At 36.4% G+C, this 16,117-nt stretch overlaps 1 protein-coding gene across 1 annotated transcript in view; it reads right to left on the bottom strand.

Moving 5' to 3' along the window:
* ENPP3 (ectonucleotide pyrophosphatase/phosphodiesterase 3) overlaps nt 1-16,117 on the bottom strand; it is a 91,604-nt gene that overhangs the window by 22,568 nt on the left and 52,919 nt on the right. Inside the window, exons 13-19 of the mRNA XM_090279851.1 lie at nt 15,819-15,947; nt 15,388-15,419; nt 11,361-11,488; nt 5,691-5,757; nt 3,971-4,058; nt 2,406-2,584; nt 562-613 (exon numbers count right to left, since the gene is read on the bottom strand). Coding sequence (XP_090135977.1) covers nt 562-613; nt 2,406-2,584; nt 3,971-4,058; nt 5,691-5,757; nt 11,361-11,488; nt 15,388-15,419; nt 15,819-15,947 — 675 coding nt within the window. The remainder of the gene's footprint in view (nt 1-561; nt 614-2,405; nt 2,585-3,970; nt 4,059-5,690; nt 5,758-11,360; nt 11,489-15,387; nt 15,420-15,818; nt 15,948-16,117) is intronic.

The following is a 16,117-nucleotide window of genomic DNA, read 5'->3' as shown; positions in this document are numbered from 1 at the left end:
CTTCATAGCAACTCTATAGAGTAGGTATCTCGATTTTATAAGTGATGAAACAGGCCTAGTGAGTTTAATACAAGAATACTTAAAAGATAATATGTAATAATAATATGTTTCAGGTCAAATGCTGTTCTAAATTCTTTCCATGGATTAAGAGCTTTAATCTTTATTGCTACAGGAGGTGGATATCTTTGTTACAGATGAGAAGACTGAGGTACAGAGAGCTTAAATAATTTGGCCCAGGTAACACAGCCAGGGAGCAGTAAAAGTAGGACTAAACCCAGGCAGTTTGGTTTGTTCACATCTGAGGAAGGGAATAGGGGACAGTAGATGAAACACTACCGTTTTGAGGAGTCTGTTATGTTCTCGAAACAACTGTAACCACCCTACTCGCTATCATTGTTAACAGTTCCGGGTTTTGTTTTATTTTTTTCCCTTCTTACATTGGCAATAAAATCTTTATGAGCAAAAGTCTCTGCGAGCTTGTGTTGAAGAATTCAAACAAGGAAACATTTTATTTTGTTAGGTCTAAACATCAAGGACTTAACATGTATTCTACTGACTTACTTTCATCTTGAGTGAGATTCAGCATTAGATTCACCCTTTCCACAGCAGAATTCTGCAAGATAATGTGGGAGGGGGAGGAAGTAAGTGAAGGTAATAATACATGTTTTAAAAGGTAATCAATATTATTTCTCCAGTAATCACATGAACGTTTTATTATTGAACAAAGAAGCCAGACTAATATGAGTTTATATTCTAGTTCTGTAACTTACTCAGAAAACATTTGTGTGGGAGTTTGCAATGATATAACTGATAATGGGGCAAAGCATTCTGAGCACAGCTGGAATCAACTATAAATTGGGAGGCCCACATCCCAAGGCTTCGAAAACTTTAATCTGCACACAGCTCACTAGAGGGCCTTGTTAAGATACAGATTATAATTCACTAAGCCTGAGCTCAGTGGGGCCTGAGCTCCTCAATTGCTAACCAGCCTGCAAGTGAGGCAGATGCTGACCCTGGGACCACATTCTGAATAGCAAAAGGCACTCTTTACAAAGAAGAACTAGGCTTACAGTTAGGTAGAACAAGCTTCAGTGACCTTGTACAATTTATCTAATTTCTCTGAGCCCTCGTTATCTTTAAAATGGGGACTAAATCACCTGCTTTGTAATGTTTTAAATGTATTATTATTTTAAATGCCAGTTCCATTTAGGTTATCTGGAACAGGAGGTAGAAAACCAACCCTCCTACTTTGTTCTTTGCTGTTTGCTTTTTATTGGGAAGCTTGACTGGACTGTTGTTCCTTGAAGCCTCTTTTCTGTTGCTTATTTATGTATTTACTTATTTATGTGGTGTAATGTTATTTTGAGGATTAGAGAATGTGTAGACTTTGCTGACTCCTGGCTATAAGAAATCATTCTTACCTGAGGGAGCAGGCAGTTTATTTAGCTCTACAACCACATTTGGTTGAGCTTTATAGACTCCTGGTAAATGGGCTCCAATTCCATTCTGAAATCCCAGCCCCACCTATGTGCTGTAATTCTCACAGGTAGGCTTTGTCCTTGGGTTTTGAGCTCCTGTTCTGACTCCTTGCCATTGGGGGACCCCTCCTCACATTGGAAACTCACCTTGCTGAAAGTCGCCTGGGATCTAAAGTTTTGCTCCTGAACTCCTCAAGTTACTCCACCCACTACAATGAATTTCCCAATACTGTTTGTCAGCCAGCCTCCAAGCGTTCCAAGCATTGGCTAAAGGAGGTTTTTTGTTTGTTTAAGATTGTATTTATTTATTTATATAGAGAGGAGAAGGGTAGGAGAGAGGGAGAGAAACATTGATCACTTGCCTCTCACACACCCCCAACTGGGGACCTGGCCTGTGCCCTGACCAGGAATTGAACCTGCGACCTTCCAGTTCACAGGCCAGCACTCAGTCCACTGAACCACACCAGCCAGGGCAGAAGGAGATCTTTCATTGTTGCCCAATGAATGCCAGGCTTTTTGCTGAGTAAACTCCACAGCACCTATTCTAGTTGCTGTGCCTGACACTAGATCACAAGCCCTGTACCCTCCCAGTTATTGCTGCTCGAAATAACCATCCATGGCCATCTGATTCTAGGCTGTAAGACAGACGGTTTATGAAGGAAAACAAAGTGAGCTCCAAAATTCTACTGTTTTGGATGGTTACAGACCGTTAGCTCATAAAAGCATTAACAATTTCCAAAGAGTGCTTTCCAGTTTACAAAGCAAATTCACATTCTTAATCTTTTGACATATCTCTCATTTCCAGATGAACCCACGAATATTTACTGAGTTAAATAGCCAGTCTTAACACAAAACTGGTTGTCAGCTGCCGTGCACATAGATTAGCTTGACCTTTGCATTCTTATAGTTGCATAAGTTATTACTTACGTCTTGTAGCTCAGGGCATGAACAATCTAGAGTATCTGTGGGCACTGGAATAGTAAAGCCACAAACAGAAGACTGGGACACTTCTTCTGCATGGGATGGCTCATAAAAAGGCACCTTCAGCAAATGGTTTAAACTACCATGGGTACCATTGTTCGGCGCTGGTTGAATGTGTAGAAGATCTGTTTTAAAAAAACAAGTTCAAAGTAGATTTAAATTGGAAGGCAACAGCATCTGAGTAGGAGATGGAAGAAAACAAACACCCACTCTTCACTTCCTTTAATAAATTCTGCTGTGGTGCAGTCGCAAATTGCATATGCCAATTGGTTTACTGACTTTCCTCTCCGAGAGTTTCCATCACTTAATCTTTCTGGACAATAGGAACGGCTGTTTTGGAGGGGCTGCAGGAACTTGGGGGAACTTTCAGGAACTGTTTCCGTTTCTCCAAAGAAAAGCATCATCGCTACAATGATCACTTTGTTCCTTAAACATATTATGGTTTTCTAGCACAAAAAAACTATACTTTTGCTAAAATAAATTTTTAAAAGTTAAATAATTTTACTTCTAGTATATTTATGTAATTTCAAAATTCTCTAAGGACAGGTACTTTTAAAAATTAAACTAGTGAATTTTGCTTAATATTAGGAGGTCTTTCTCTAATTTTTTCCTACAAATGTAAAATACACAAATATTTTTACAAACATAGCCTTGTAAGTGGCTCCTGCTGAGTATGACCAAACAAGAACTGGAATCCTACCTGGTTCCTTCTAAACCTTCCCACAAAGGCCCAGCAGCCCTGACCCAAAACTCAGCTTGGGAACCAAAAATTTAAATTGTTAGAGCAACAACACGTTATTTTTAAATAGATCCTTTTTGGTTTCTAAATCATATTCAATTACCACAGGCTTAGACAAGATTAAGAGTGACAACTGTGACCACATTTATGTATAAATTCCTACAGTTAACTTACTCATTGCCTTGCCTATGTAATATGTTAATACAATGGTCTCGGGTAAGCATGTAAGCAGAAAGGTAGGTTAGATTCCCTAAAACTTTAATTACTTAAGGTTTACACTATTGAGAGCAATAACAAGTGACTATCCAAATAGGACTTTCTTACCATCCTTTTATGTCAGAAGTTCTCTCTCTCTGTAATTATAAGAGAATACTTTTGTTTCTAGGTGTATTATTCCTGCTTTGAAAAGTTGCAAGTGTAATTTCATTTATCTAAGTTTTATTAAATTAAATTTTCATATAGTATCTAATTAATAGAAAAGCTGGTCTCTTAAGATCTAATGTTTAGCCTTACTAGAGAAGCAAAAAAAATTCACTCTCGTAAATGAATGATTCTGAATAATAAATGATCTATCCTCATCTTTTTTTACTTCCTGTCTCAGTGCAGAGCCTCTACCTCTAAAATTCAATTTAGCACCAATTTCTCTCTCTATATATATATATATCACATTTTATACACACACACACACACACACACACACACACATATATATATATATATATATATATCAAATTATATACAGTTTTCTGTTGACTTCATATAAATAACTTACCACACATTAGGTTATAGACTTCAATATTGTCAAATGGCTCAACTTCAGTCTTCTCTTTAAAACTGGGTCCATGTGCCAAAAAGATAGCCTAGGTGGTGATAATCCTACTATTACTAAATGCCATATAAACTCAAAAACAGATATTGGAACTGACACAATTTTCTCTCTGTAACAGCTCTCCTATTTGTATTTAGGCCTGTGTATGGATTTCTTTTCAGATTTGAAAGTGACTTTTACATCATTTTCACTTGTGATATTGTACCAATTCCAATCAAACATAATCTGTACTGTGTTTACTTTCCCTAAATATACCTGCTTCCCCAGCACCTCATATGTCAACAGACTCGGAGAATACAAGCAACATTGGACACCAAAGTCAGCACAATTCTACAATATCTGGACAATATAAATTAGAAATTCATTATATATCATTATATATTCTCTTTTTATTCCTTTTTTATCATTGCTCAGATATGTTAATACTTGACAAAAATGTTGAAGTTACTAAGCATTAAAATTTTTGCACAACTGGTTCTAACCCACTGATTTCTCAAATATCAATCTTTTTTAATTTTTAGGATAAAAAGATCTAAATATTTTTATTTCTTTTAATTAATGTTAACTTAATTATATTATTTATAACAGATCTAATTGCTTTTAGATTGCAAATAACTAGTAGAAAATTATCAAACATAAATGAACAATTCTTTTCTGGTCACAGGGAGATATGAACATCCCAGGATAAACAGCAAGGAATTGGAGGAATAGAGGTTTTTCTTGCAGTAATTAACTTATTTATCAAATAGTACCCTAATTAATAGAGATGCTCTCTACGTCCAGAGATTTTTTAAAAATATTTACCAAGACATATAATTCAACATGACAATGTTAAGAGGCAGTATATTCATAAAAAGCCTAACACAGTTTTCTCTATTTGGAAAGGACTGTGTGTGTGTTGGGGGGGACGGGGGGGGTGCTGATGTGATGTGATGTGATGTGATATGTATGTTACAGATGGAATTAGATAAGACAATCAGGTTACAAACATCATAAAGCTTTATCTGAGGAGGAATATTGGACTTCTCCAAATAGTTCTTTCCTGGGCTTCTGGAACACCACATGCTCCTGGTTTTCTTCCTCCCTCACTGGCTCTACCTTAATTCCTTTTCTCCCAGCCTCTTCACATCAAAGTGCTGAGGGCTCAGCTCTTGGTCCTCCTCTCCACCTACACTTAATATCTGAGGATCTTCTATACCTAAATTCAGCAGAAGCTCCCACACCCCCAACACATCAAGTACATACCCACCCTCCCACCTTTGCACTGGCTATTTCCTCTGCCTGGGACACTTGTACTCTGAATGTCTAAAATCTTGTTTATTTCACCTTTTTTAAGTCTCTGCTCAAATATCAGCTAAATAAATTTTATCTTTATGAATAAAGCTTCATATTGGTCTCATGGCATTATGAAACACCCCAATTTTCACCTATTCTGCTTTACTTTTTCTTTATTTCCAAAGCACTTATCCACTAACATACCAAATAATATATTCCTTTATTATGCCAAGTGTCCATATCCCCCTGTTAGAAAGAAAGCTTCGTGAGGGCAGGGATCTTTATCTGCTTTGTTTGCAGATGTAGTCAAGAGTCCTGAACATGGCCTATCACGAAGTAAGTGCTTAATAAATATTTGTTAAGAAAAAAACAAAACACAGTAAGTTACCTCCATGGACTTAAATTTATTGTCAAAACCATGGTCACCTCCTCCACAGTATGAACTTGATTTACTCCTATAAAGAAATAATATTATTACACGCTGATCAATATATTGATATGAGATCTTGTTGCAAACTGAGCTTTAGTGGATCTTTATGTTTTTATGTAGCTTCTGCTTTTATAGAAGTAATTTTTTCTGTCAACAACAGCATAAGTATAGTTATTTTCATGCTCAAATTCATAACCCCAGAGGAACAAACTGAATGGTAGTAAAGAAAGAAGAATTCCAGGGTCTACAAAGAGAAGTCAAAAGCATTTGACTCTTAGACATTGACAAAAGGATAATAACAAAGGCATAGATTTAAAAAAAGAATTTGTCTTCCTGCTTACCTGTACATTTACATGTTAATGCCTGTGTTATTAAGAATAATTTGGTTAATGTTACTTTGTTTTAGAAATAATTTTTTTGACCTGGAAAAAATATTGATTTCTATTTTATGGCAGAGATGTCTAAGAAAATAACATAAAAGTGTAAATAAAAATACTCAAAGCAAGTTAATTATAATACTTGAAAAGGACAAGGCAGCATAGTCTGTAAATTCAGAATTTATTTTTAATTTTTGGGATTTTCTTCCATGGACTGTTGCTCTATAACTTGAAAGATTTTTCAAATTCAATTAATTTGGGGTTTTTTGCTTACTTGTCATATTTCAATCTTTGAATTGAGCAGTATCAGTAATTTTATATGTAGTTGGTTTTTGTACTGAAAATGAAATAGCAATCAATGAACCTCAATTTTTTTTAAAGCAACAATGTTATACTGGTTCAAATTAGACCTCTAATGAGGAGAGAGAGAGAGAAAGAGGGAGAGAGAGAGAGAGAGAGACTCCTATTTCTAAAGTTTCTAAAGATTGACCTTAAAAGATTTCTCTTGTTCGCATCTCCACTCCCCACATCCCATTCTCCAAAGGAAACAGACATGCACACAATATTTCTATTTCTTTTAGAATTGTAGACTCAACTGAGAATAGGACTTTAGTTTGTGCCTTTAAAAAATCAGTTTTTAAAAAAGTCGTAAGTATCTCTCACTCAGTTTAAATGAAAATAAATCATAAGATAAAAAAATAAATCACAACACTGAGCAGGCCACACTAAACTCTATTAAATAGAGACAAAAGAGACTAAGTACTACCAGGAATGGGGAAGCAAGAGGAGTCCTATTTATAGGAGGTTCACATTTGATTACCCTAAAGTGCCCAGTCATGCCCTTATCTTAGTTAATTTCAATAAAAATGTTGGCATAAGGTAAAAGTTGTTTAAGAACTATTTTTATCCTTACTGCATAGTTATTTGATTCCCCAAGATTCCTGTAACTAATTAGGGATAATTAAGATTTTAACACTGTGGGAAACTAGAATATTCATTAATGAAAGAAAGAAAAGGTCTTTTGAGCCAATTCACTGGCAAAATTTTCTAAGTAACTTTTTATTTGTCTTTCTATTTTCAGAAAAATCTGTGGGTTTTTTAAAAAGCGTATTACTCCTAATCCAACTTAATGAAAACACTTTGGTAACTATTGTAAATCTTTATTTGGAGCCAAAAGATAAAAAATATTGTTTGAAAAAGCTCTATTTCCTATTGCAGGTGGAAACTTTAGAAACTTGCGCTTCCAACCATCCTGTTTATGTTTCCAACTATTAGTTTGGCTCTGGAAATTACATATGGAAAAATGGAAGCTGTCATTTGGAAAAGATGAGTTGATCTTATCTGTCATAATTTTGCTCAGCTTCCAAGTACTATATGAAATCTGTTGGAACAATTTTTTTTAATGTTCTTCATGTCTAATTAATAAAGTCAAGATCAGGGCCAGGTCTCTGCCACAGCTGGGTAACGACACAAATGGGAGATTAATGAGACCTCTTCCCAGATCCTCAATGGTTGCCAGCTCCTCTCTTTCTCTGTAGTATCTTCCCCACTTTCCCTTGCTTTGCTCTTCTGCTGCCACTATTCTAAGCTAGATCCTCATTACCTCCGATCTGAACTCATTTCCTAATTAGTTATCTGACTCAGAACTTTGGAAACATCCTATAAAAAACACACGCTCTTTCTCTCACACGTATACACACACCTTTAGTCCTATTTAACACTAGCACTGCTGGAAATGAAATCCGTGGGTTTTTTTTTTTTTTTTTTTTTTTAAGGTTTTATTTATTTATTTATTTTTAGGGAGAAGTGAAGGGAGAAAGAGAGGGAGAGAAACGTCGATGTGTGCATTGGTTGCCTCTAGTAAGCCCCCAACTGGGACCTGGCCTGCAACCCAATCGCATGCCCTGACTGGGAATCCAACAAGCAACCCTTGGGTTCACAGGCCAGCACTTAATCCACTGAGCCACAGGAACCAGGGTTGGAATTCATGTTTTAATAAATACAAATGTGGAACAGAATACAATGAACCAATACTACCCTGAAAAATCTGAGTTATGAGTTCACTATCATTCTTTTCCTGATGGTGTGCTATCTAACTGGTCTTACCATCCATCGTTCCCCCACGGCTCCACAGCCTCCCTTGGGGCTGTTACAACACTGAAGAATGGATCCCTCCACATCTTCCTAACTGGCCTCCCTGACACTCACTTGACCATCCTTCATAGGGCAGCTGGAGTGAGCGCTCTGAAATGCAAATCCCACTAGATTCACCTCCAGCCCCCTTGTATTTACCAGTGGTCTCTTACTTTACTGGGGATCAAAGTCACTGTCCTTAGTCTTGACAGATAAGGTCCTTCATACAGAAGGCAGCTTCATTCACCCAGTGCTCTCCTGATCCAGAGCTACTTGGCAATTCCTGGAATCTAGTTATTCTGCCTGGAAACCTGACTCTTTCTGTCATTTCTTGCCCCAGGGCTGCTCTTGGCTTTCAGAAGGTGCCCCACTGCTCTGGGAGGAGCATTTAGAGAAAGCAGCACCTTGGAGAAGACACAGCCTGGCAGTGCTCAAGGCTTGGCAAGCAGGATAGGTGCCTCCTGGCAAAGAGAAATATTTCCTTTTCTCCTGCAAATGAAGCCCACATCAGGGCTTGGTGAGCTGAGAGGGCTACCTTTCTGCTGTCACTCATCTTCTTGGCTGAGTGCCCTTTACAATGCACAAACTGCCAAGCTGCACAGCACAGATCTGCTGTATGTGGCAGCGTTCAGCCTACCTAATTCATCCCGAGTCTTCGAAACACCGCAGGAATCATGCTTACCAGGAAGCAGGCTCTGAAATTCTCCGACCACACCTATGCCTTGTACTTGACCCTAGTGCACTGTTGTTACATCTGATTACAACTGTTACTGCCCTCCCCACCTGGGCTAACATCTTTAAGGTGCAACCGGTGTCTATTTCCATTTCTTAGAAAGATGCCTGGGATGTCTTTGTCAGATACTAATAGGTATAAAACTTATTTCCAATAAATATGTCCAATAAAATAAAAAGTTATTATTCACATTTGTCTGCAAGGGCACTTTAACAACACTTAACTATAGTGCTAAAAATAATTGGGTTTCCCCAAAATAATAAAATCTAGCACAATGATGATGATGAAGAAAACAGATTCCACTAAAATGATGAAATTTGCAATAATTTTGAAATGGAAATCTAATCTAGTTACCAAATATTGAACACTGTAACTAAAGACAGTATGCTTTAATCAGAAAATATATAGCCTGAGAATCAGGTGTTAAACATTGGACATAGAGTCACCCAAGGACCTCTTCAGACAAAACTCCTCCGTAGTTCTGCTTAGGGATGTACTAAACATTTCCTAGGATGTAAGTTAGTTTACTTTGTATGAGAATAGCAAGAGAATCATAAAACCAGGCTCATCTTGCATTACAGATGAAAAAAATGAAGCCCTCGGATATTAATTAGTCCTATTTCTCACTGCAAGCTATTAAACATAAAAAACTCATAATTTGAGACTGTGTATTAGTGCATGAAACCCAGAGGTGTTCTGGTGGCTGGACTCTCCTTCTATAACACAAAGGTCATGCTGTGGGATGGATGGGCATGTTCACATTTGTACCAGCGGCCACCTAACTTCTTTGATCTCATACTCTTAACAATACCTATTTGGAGAACTTACCCACATCTGTACATCTATTTATTTATATATTACATACATACAATACCAACAATCTTATTTGTTTAATATTAGTAAAGCTTAATTTTGTTCACATATTTTAACCTTCTTTTAGAGCAGCGGTTCTCAACCTGTGGGTCATGACCCCTTTGAGGGTCGAACGACCCTTTCACAGGGGTCGCCTAAGACCATCGGAAAACACATATATAATTACATATTGTTTTTGTGACTAATCACTATGCTTTAATTATGTTCAATTTGTAACAATGAAAATACATCCTGCATATCAGATATTTACATTATGATTCATAACAGTAGCAAAATTACAGTTATGAAGTAGCAACAAAAATAATTTTATGGCTGGGGGGGTCACCACAACATGAGGAACTGTATTAAAGGGTCACGGCATTAGGATGGTTGAGAACCACTGTTTTAGAGAATGCCCCTCTGAGCCACAATATACCCCAAAGATGCACACAAAGGTTGTGACACTCCAATCTCAAGAAGAGAGGCCAGTGCCATCTAGTGCCCAGCTGTGAAACTGCACACTCTGTGGCCTAGCAATGTACCTGCTTGTCTTTCCCACCTAATTATAAAATAGGGGTGGCCAAATCTCCAGTTCCTTGTCCTGCTCACACTTACAGTACAGCCCAACTCCTTCGTCTACCTTTATCTCCTCTTTCTTTGTTAAACATACCTTTCAGCCACTGTATTCCCACTGTCTAATGTATTTCCCTGGCTTTATGTAGCCTAGAAATAAGATAGACTAGAAAACTTAATATGATCCGCATTCTATTTATATCCACTTGTGCACATGGGAAAATACTAGAATAAAATTTCAAAATAGGAAACATTAAGCTACCAGAAAGTGTGTATTTATTTGTTTACTGGCTGATGATTAGTCTTCTCCATTTGACAGGGAGGGCAGGAATCATTTCTGTATCTCAAATTTCTGGAACATGGCCTGACACACAGCAAGCATCAATAAAAGCTTGTTAAATCAGTGAATTAATTGGGTATCTGAGGATGCAGTGATTCAAAATGATTTTTATTTTCTCTAAACACACTTCTGTTTTGCAAAGGCTTCATGATCAACATGAATTACAACTATAACTAGGTGGAAAAAAACGTGACAACCAATTCTTTGACTTGGCCTTATATCCACAAATGTGCTCTTTTATAAAAACCACAAAGATGACCAGGATCTTAAAGAACCAGCCTGGAAGACAACTGATATCATTTTTATATCCTGTCTGCCTCCTACAGGAGACCACAGTGGTCGGGTAAGAATGTGCTGGTACTGACAGTCTCTGGGACAGTCAATGAACCGTCTCGGCCTTCTTCCTCACTCCCAGCCGTATCATGAAGACCAGGAAGCTAAAATCGGCAATCTGATAACTCTTGTTTCAAATCCAGAAGTACCGGATAGCATATAAAAAGTCACGAAAATAGCAAGCTCAAAAAATTTTATGTAGTCATAATAGCAGGGTAAGGTCAAGTAAATTTATATTGAAAGATGGTTGCCAAAAGTATTATGAGATAAGTAAAAATCACACAAACCTCACAGCCAACCACTGTCGATCCATCAAAAGATGAGCTTTGTCAATTCTGACATTTTTGGCAAAGTGTAGTCGTTTTGGCAAATCAGGAGTCAAATAAGGTTTGAAATGCTGATCAGGTTTTCGGCACTAAGAAACAGATGAGTTTTTATTTTTTCAATTTTATTTTTCAATTATGGTTTACATTCAATATCACTTTGTATTAGTTTCAGGCATGCAGCATAGTGGTACCAATATTAGAAGTACCCACCTGGCACCAGACATCGTTATTACAATATTATTGACTATATTCCCTATGGTGTCCTTTACATCCCCATGACTGTTTTGTAACTACCAATTTGTAATTTTTAATCTCCTCACCCAGTGCTCCCCTCAAAATCTGTTCCTCTGTATCTATGAGCCTGTCTCTATCGCTTGTTTACTTTGTTTTTTAGATTCCACAACTGAGTGAAATCATATGGTATTTGTCTTTCTCTGTCTGACTTACTTCACTTAGCGTAATACTCTCTAGAGCAGTGGTTCTCAACCTTCCTAATGCCGCGACCCTTTGATACAGTACCTCATGTTGTGGTGACTCTCAACCATACAATTATTTTCATTGCTACTTCATAACTGTAATTTTGCTACTGTTATGAATCATAATGTAAATATCTGATATGCAGGATGTATTTTCATTGTTACAGATTGAATATAACTAAAGCATAGTGATTAATCACAAAAAACAATATGTAATTATATATGTGTTTTCCGATGGTCTGAGGCAACCCCTGTGAAAGGGTCACTCAACCCCCAAAGGGGTCACAACCCAGAGGTTGAGAACCGCTGCTCTAGGGTCATCCATGCTGTTGCAAATGGTTAAGATTTAATTCTTTTTTATGCCTTCATTGAACATAGGGTGAAAATATTCTTTCATTTTAGTGTTTTGGATTTCTTCACAAATATTCCCAGAAGTGGAATTGCTGGGTCATAAGGCAGTTCCATTCTTAATCTTTTGAGGAACCTCCATGTATTTGTCCATAGTAGTTGCACCAAGCTGCATTCCTACCAACAATGCATGAGGGTTCCCTTTTCTTCACTTCCTCAAAAGCACTTGTTGTTAGTTGCTGATAAATTATTTCTTTATGACATATAAACTTTGAAAGCTAATTCAACAATTTTGCTTCTTAAGACAATTTATTAAGCACTTTTTAAAAATAAGAAGATTTGAGTTTAGCTAATACAATAAGTATTAAACCTATTATCAATGTGTCTCACTCCTTAATCATGTTATTTGCATTATTGCAATAATACTTAGGTTGTAATTAAAAATACGATGAAAATTATATTCTTTAATGTTCAAAGCTTTTATTCCTGTATGTGTGTGTGTATTACTCACCATAGATTTCCCTTCTTATTTTCCTATTTTGAGATAGAATAGATATAAGTCTAGATTTAAAATGGTACTTCTGAGTCTAAATTATATATGAAAAGTATACACTATACATTAGTAGAATGAGTAAAATTTTTTAAAATCACTTGTACCAAAAAATCCCTTCAAAATTGACTCAATTTGCTCCTTAAATAACCCTACATTTGTTTAATTTCAAATCAAATCAGTAGTTTTTGAAATCGAGTACGATCTCCCTATTTGTAAAATATTTATGAGTTTCTCACAAATTGGACAGAAATGTTGTTTCTTTCATTATCACTGCTGTACCTAGATGACATTTTTAAAAGTCTGTAAAAACAAAAATCAAACTGGCATCTATTTATGTAAAAAAAAAGTGAAGAAATGAGAAACAGACTATGAAGGAAATTTTCCTCCCACATTACCTTTTTGAGAAGAAAAAACAATACAGCTAAGAACACAGGTACGAATAAAAAGATAGTCCTATGGAAAGTAATCTCACAGGATGATCTGATCCTAAATTCCTAACTGGGCAGCTCATGGTGGGTAGTCATGCCCCAGGCATGTAACTTCTTTAGTAAAATGTGTTTCAAGCGAGCTGTGCCCATTTTTCTTGTGCATCTAGGTTAACACACCTTTCAAATAAACAAAACCATCCTCAAGAGAGCACACAATCTTAACTATCCTGTAATCTAATCCCTGCCTGTTTTCCTCCCGCCCTCAAGTCATCTTCCTTATTTTCCCCCTTAATTTCAAATGCATGAAAGAAACTGCCAACACTGTTACTCTGAAGCAGTTGAGATTTTGCTTTTTGGCAATTGTCAGTTTCGGCTCAAATGAACTCATACATATTCTCTACAGGTTTTGGACATTTCTTACACAGACATGGGGAAATAATTTTTTTCTACTTCCTGATTTTCTCATTTATTTTAAACCTCAATAATCTCATAAATATTTTAAGTCTGTGTCACTATTGAAAGAAATATATTGTAGAATGTAAGAAAACAAGTATGTTATAGAATGAAAGGGGGAAGAGAAAAATATGTATTGCACAGATATTTCTGCCAGTTTGTTTCTTGCTTAGCTTCCTATCTTTTCTAGGCTTATTTTTCTATTATTTTATTATTTGTCATTACTTACTTCTTAAGCCAATATCATTTGATAAGTCATACTTTCCAGCTGGATGAGTACATAACTAAAGTAACTCCAGAAAATATCTGGGGTACATTGTTAACCCCTGAAAAAGTATATGATTACTTTTTCGCACTTGAGAATTTGATATGAAGACACTAGAGTTGAGATAAAATGTTCATTATTTTATCCTAAGAAAATAATTGATACTGTTGTCTGTCATACAGCCAGAATGTTGTGGAACTTACTGAGTTGCCAATTTGTATTCGGTTATGTTTCTCCAATACAAGCTCAAATAGGCTCAAGAACAGCAGTACTGGAAATATTGTGCTACTGCAAGAAATATTTTCCCAGGAATAATGGAACAGTTTTGTGTAACGGTACTTCATTTTTTTCAGGGCTCTGTAGCTCCGGGTCCCGTCCATATCTGTGATGCCATGTAATGGGTTTCCGGAGCCTATGGTATCCAATCCCCTGTACCAGTGGGATTATTTGAGATTTTTCCCTTCCTCACTTCACCAGGAGGAATTCAACTATATAGATCATGAGGTAAGGGAAAACAGTGCACAGATTTAGAGAACCCACAAATTGAAAAAATCTCAACTACCCATTGGATGAGCATGAACACACCACATGTATACCCTTCACCAGTAGGGGGTGATATAGTCTATCTTGCTTACTCAGGATCAGATTATTAGAAGGTATAAGAGAAAAAAGGAGTGATTAACACTCAAAAGAATTTCTGCTCTAGTGGTCATTCCTACTTCAAACTTACAACGAGTCCCCAAGTTTATTCTTCAGTAAGTGTATCCTTAATCACTCACATTTCATCCTAACAGTTTTTACTATAATGGCATGTCACCTATACTTTTAAAAAATTTAGCCCCATCCTAAGCAATGGAAAACTCATGAATATAGTAGCTGGAATATATATATTTATGAATATATAGAACTATTAAAACTACCACACAAGACTAGTTTCAGGTCTTTCCAGGTGTAGTGAACTCCGCCTTAAAAAATTCGAATTGCTTTAAGTTCTGGAATTTGCCCTGCTCATTTTCTTACAATCTAGGATGTGGGAACCAACAAAAAAGCAGTTGCAATTATACTTGGAAGGTAAAGAAATGATTTTTCTGACCTGTACAAAAAGATCTGTGATTCACTATGTTCTGATATTAAGTCACACACACACAAATATGAAAGGTGGTGCTGCCTGAAGCTCACTAGCATGCCTCGCTTTCAATAAAACATCCGCCCAGTCGATGAAAACTGGGAGTCAGTGCCACTGTTATACCAAACTAATTTCCTGTAGTGGCATCAACTTCAAAATGAAAACAACTAAAATAAAAGCAACTGATATGCATATAAAAAAATTGACAGGTTTAAAAAATAAACTACAAGTGACTTATACTCAGAAATATAAAATATAAATATAAATATAAATTTCTTTAGACCCAGGTTAAGGACATTACATTAACTAAAGAGATGTGTTAGGAAACTGTATACTTACACTGAGGTTCCTAACAATTTCTTCAGAATTGACTGTTTCAAAAGAAAAAAAATGTAAATCACATTACAATTTATACTTGACAACTGCAAAAAATGTGAACAACTCAGGTGAATTTGACACATACATTATGATCTGGTAAAATTAAATAAACAATTATTTCAAGCAAAGAAGTAGTTTAGCATTTAAGAATGAAGTAGAATATATTTTAAGCTAACAATATTAGGTATTACCATAGCTTTTTTGACTGACTGAACTTAAACATGGGAATTTCTCATTTGCTTCTGTGTTCTTCCCAAGCAATCAGAAGAGGGTGGCCTGGTAATCCCTACATCCTCAGAATAGGGGGCTGTGGTTATTCACTCTCAGTTTTACCTTTTTCTTCTTCTTTCTCTCTTTTTTCTTTTTTCCTATATGGGTATCATCATACTTACAGCTGTAAAACTCATCAGGTATATTACGAGCCCTGATGCGGGGGGAAGGCCCTTGAAACATGTAGAAGTTCACTTGAGGAAAGTAATCAGTCATATATTCCACCTGGTCACAATAAGTCTGAGCCATTCCTGAAATTAACAAAATATGTATATACATGTAAATTATATATATATATATATCGTCGTCGTCGTCGTCGTCGGCAGCCGTCCGTCTCGAGAGACGATGGTGTAGCTTCTTAAGAGTCTATCTGCACCACCGAGAATGGCTGTGCAGTCCGACTCGGGAGTGACACGGTATC

The sequence above is a fragment of the Furipterus horrens genome, unplaced genomic scaffold, assembly GCF_987537825.1.
Source record: "Furipterus horrens unplaced genomic scaffold, mFurHor1.1.pri manual_scaffold_6, whole genome shotgun sequence".
In the NCBI taxonomy this organism is placed as follows: Eukaryota; Metazoa; Chordata; class Mammalia; order Chiroptera; family Furipteridae; genus Furipterus; species Furipterus horrens.
Note: the sequence above shows the minus strand (reverse complement) of the source record. Positions and strands in the feature narration are given on the sequence as shown.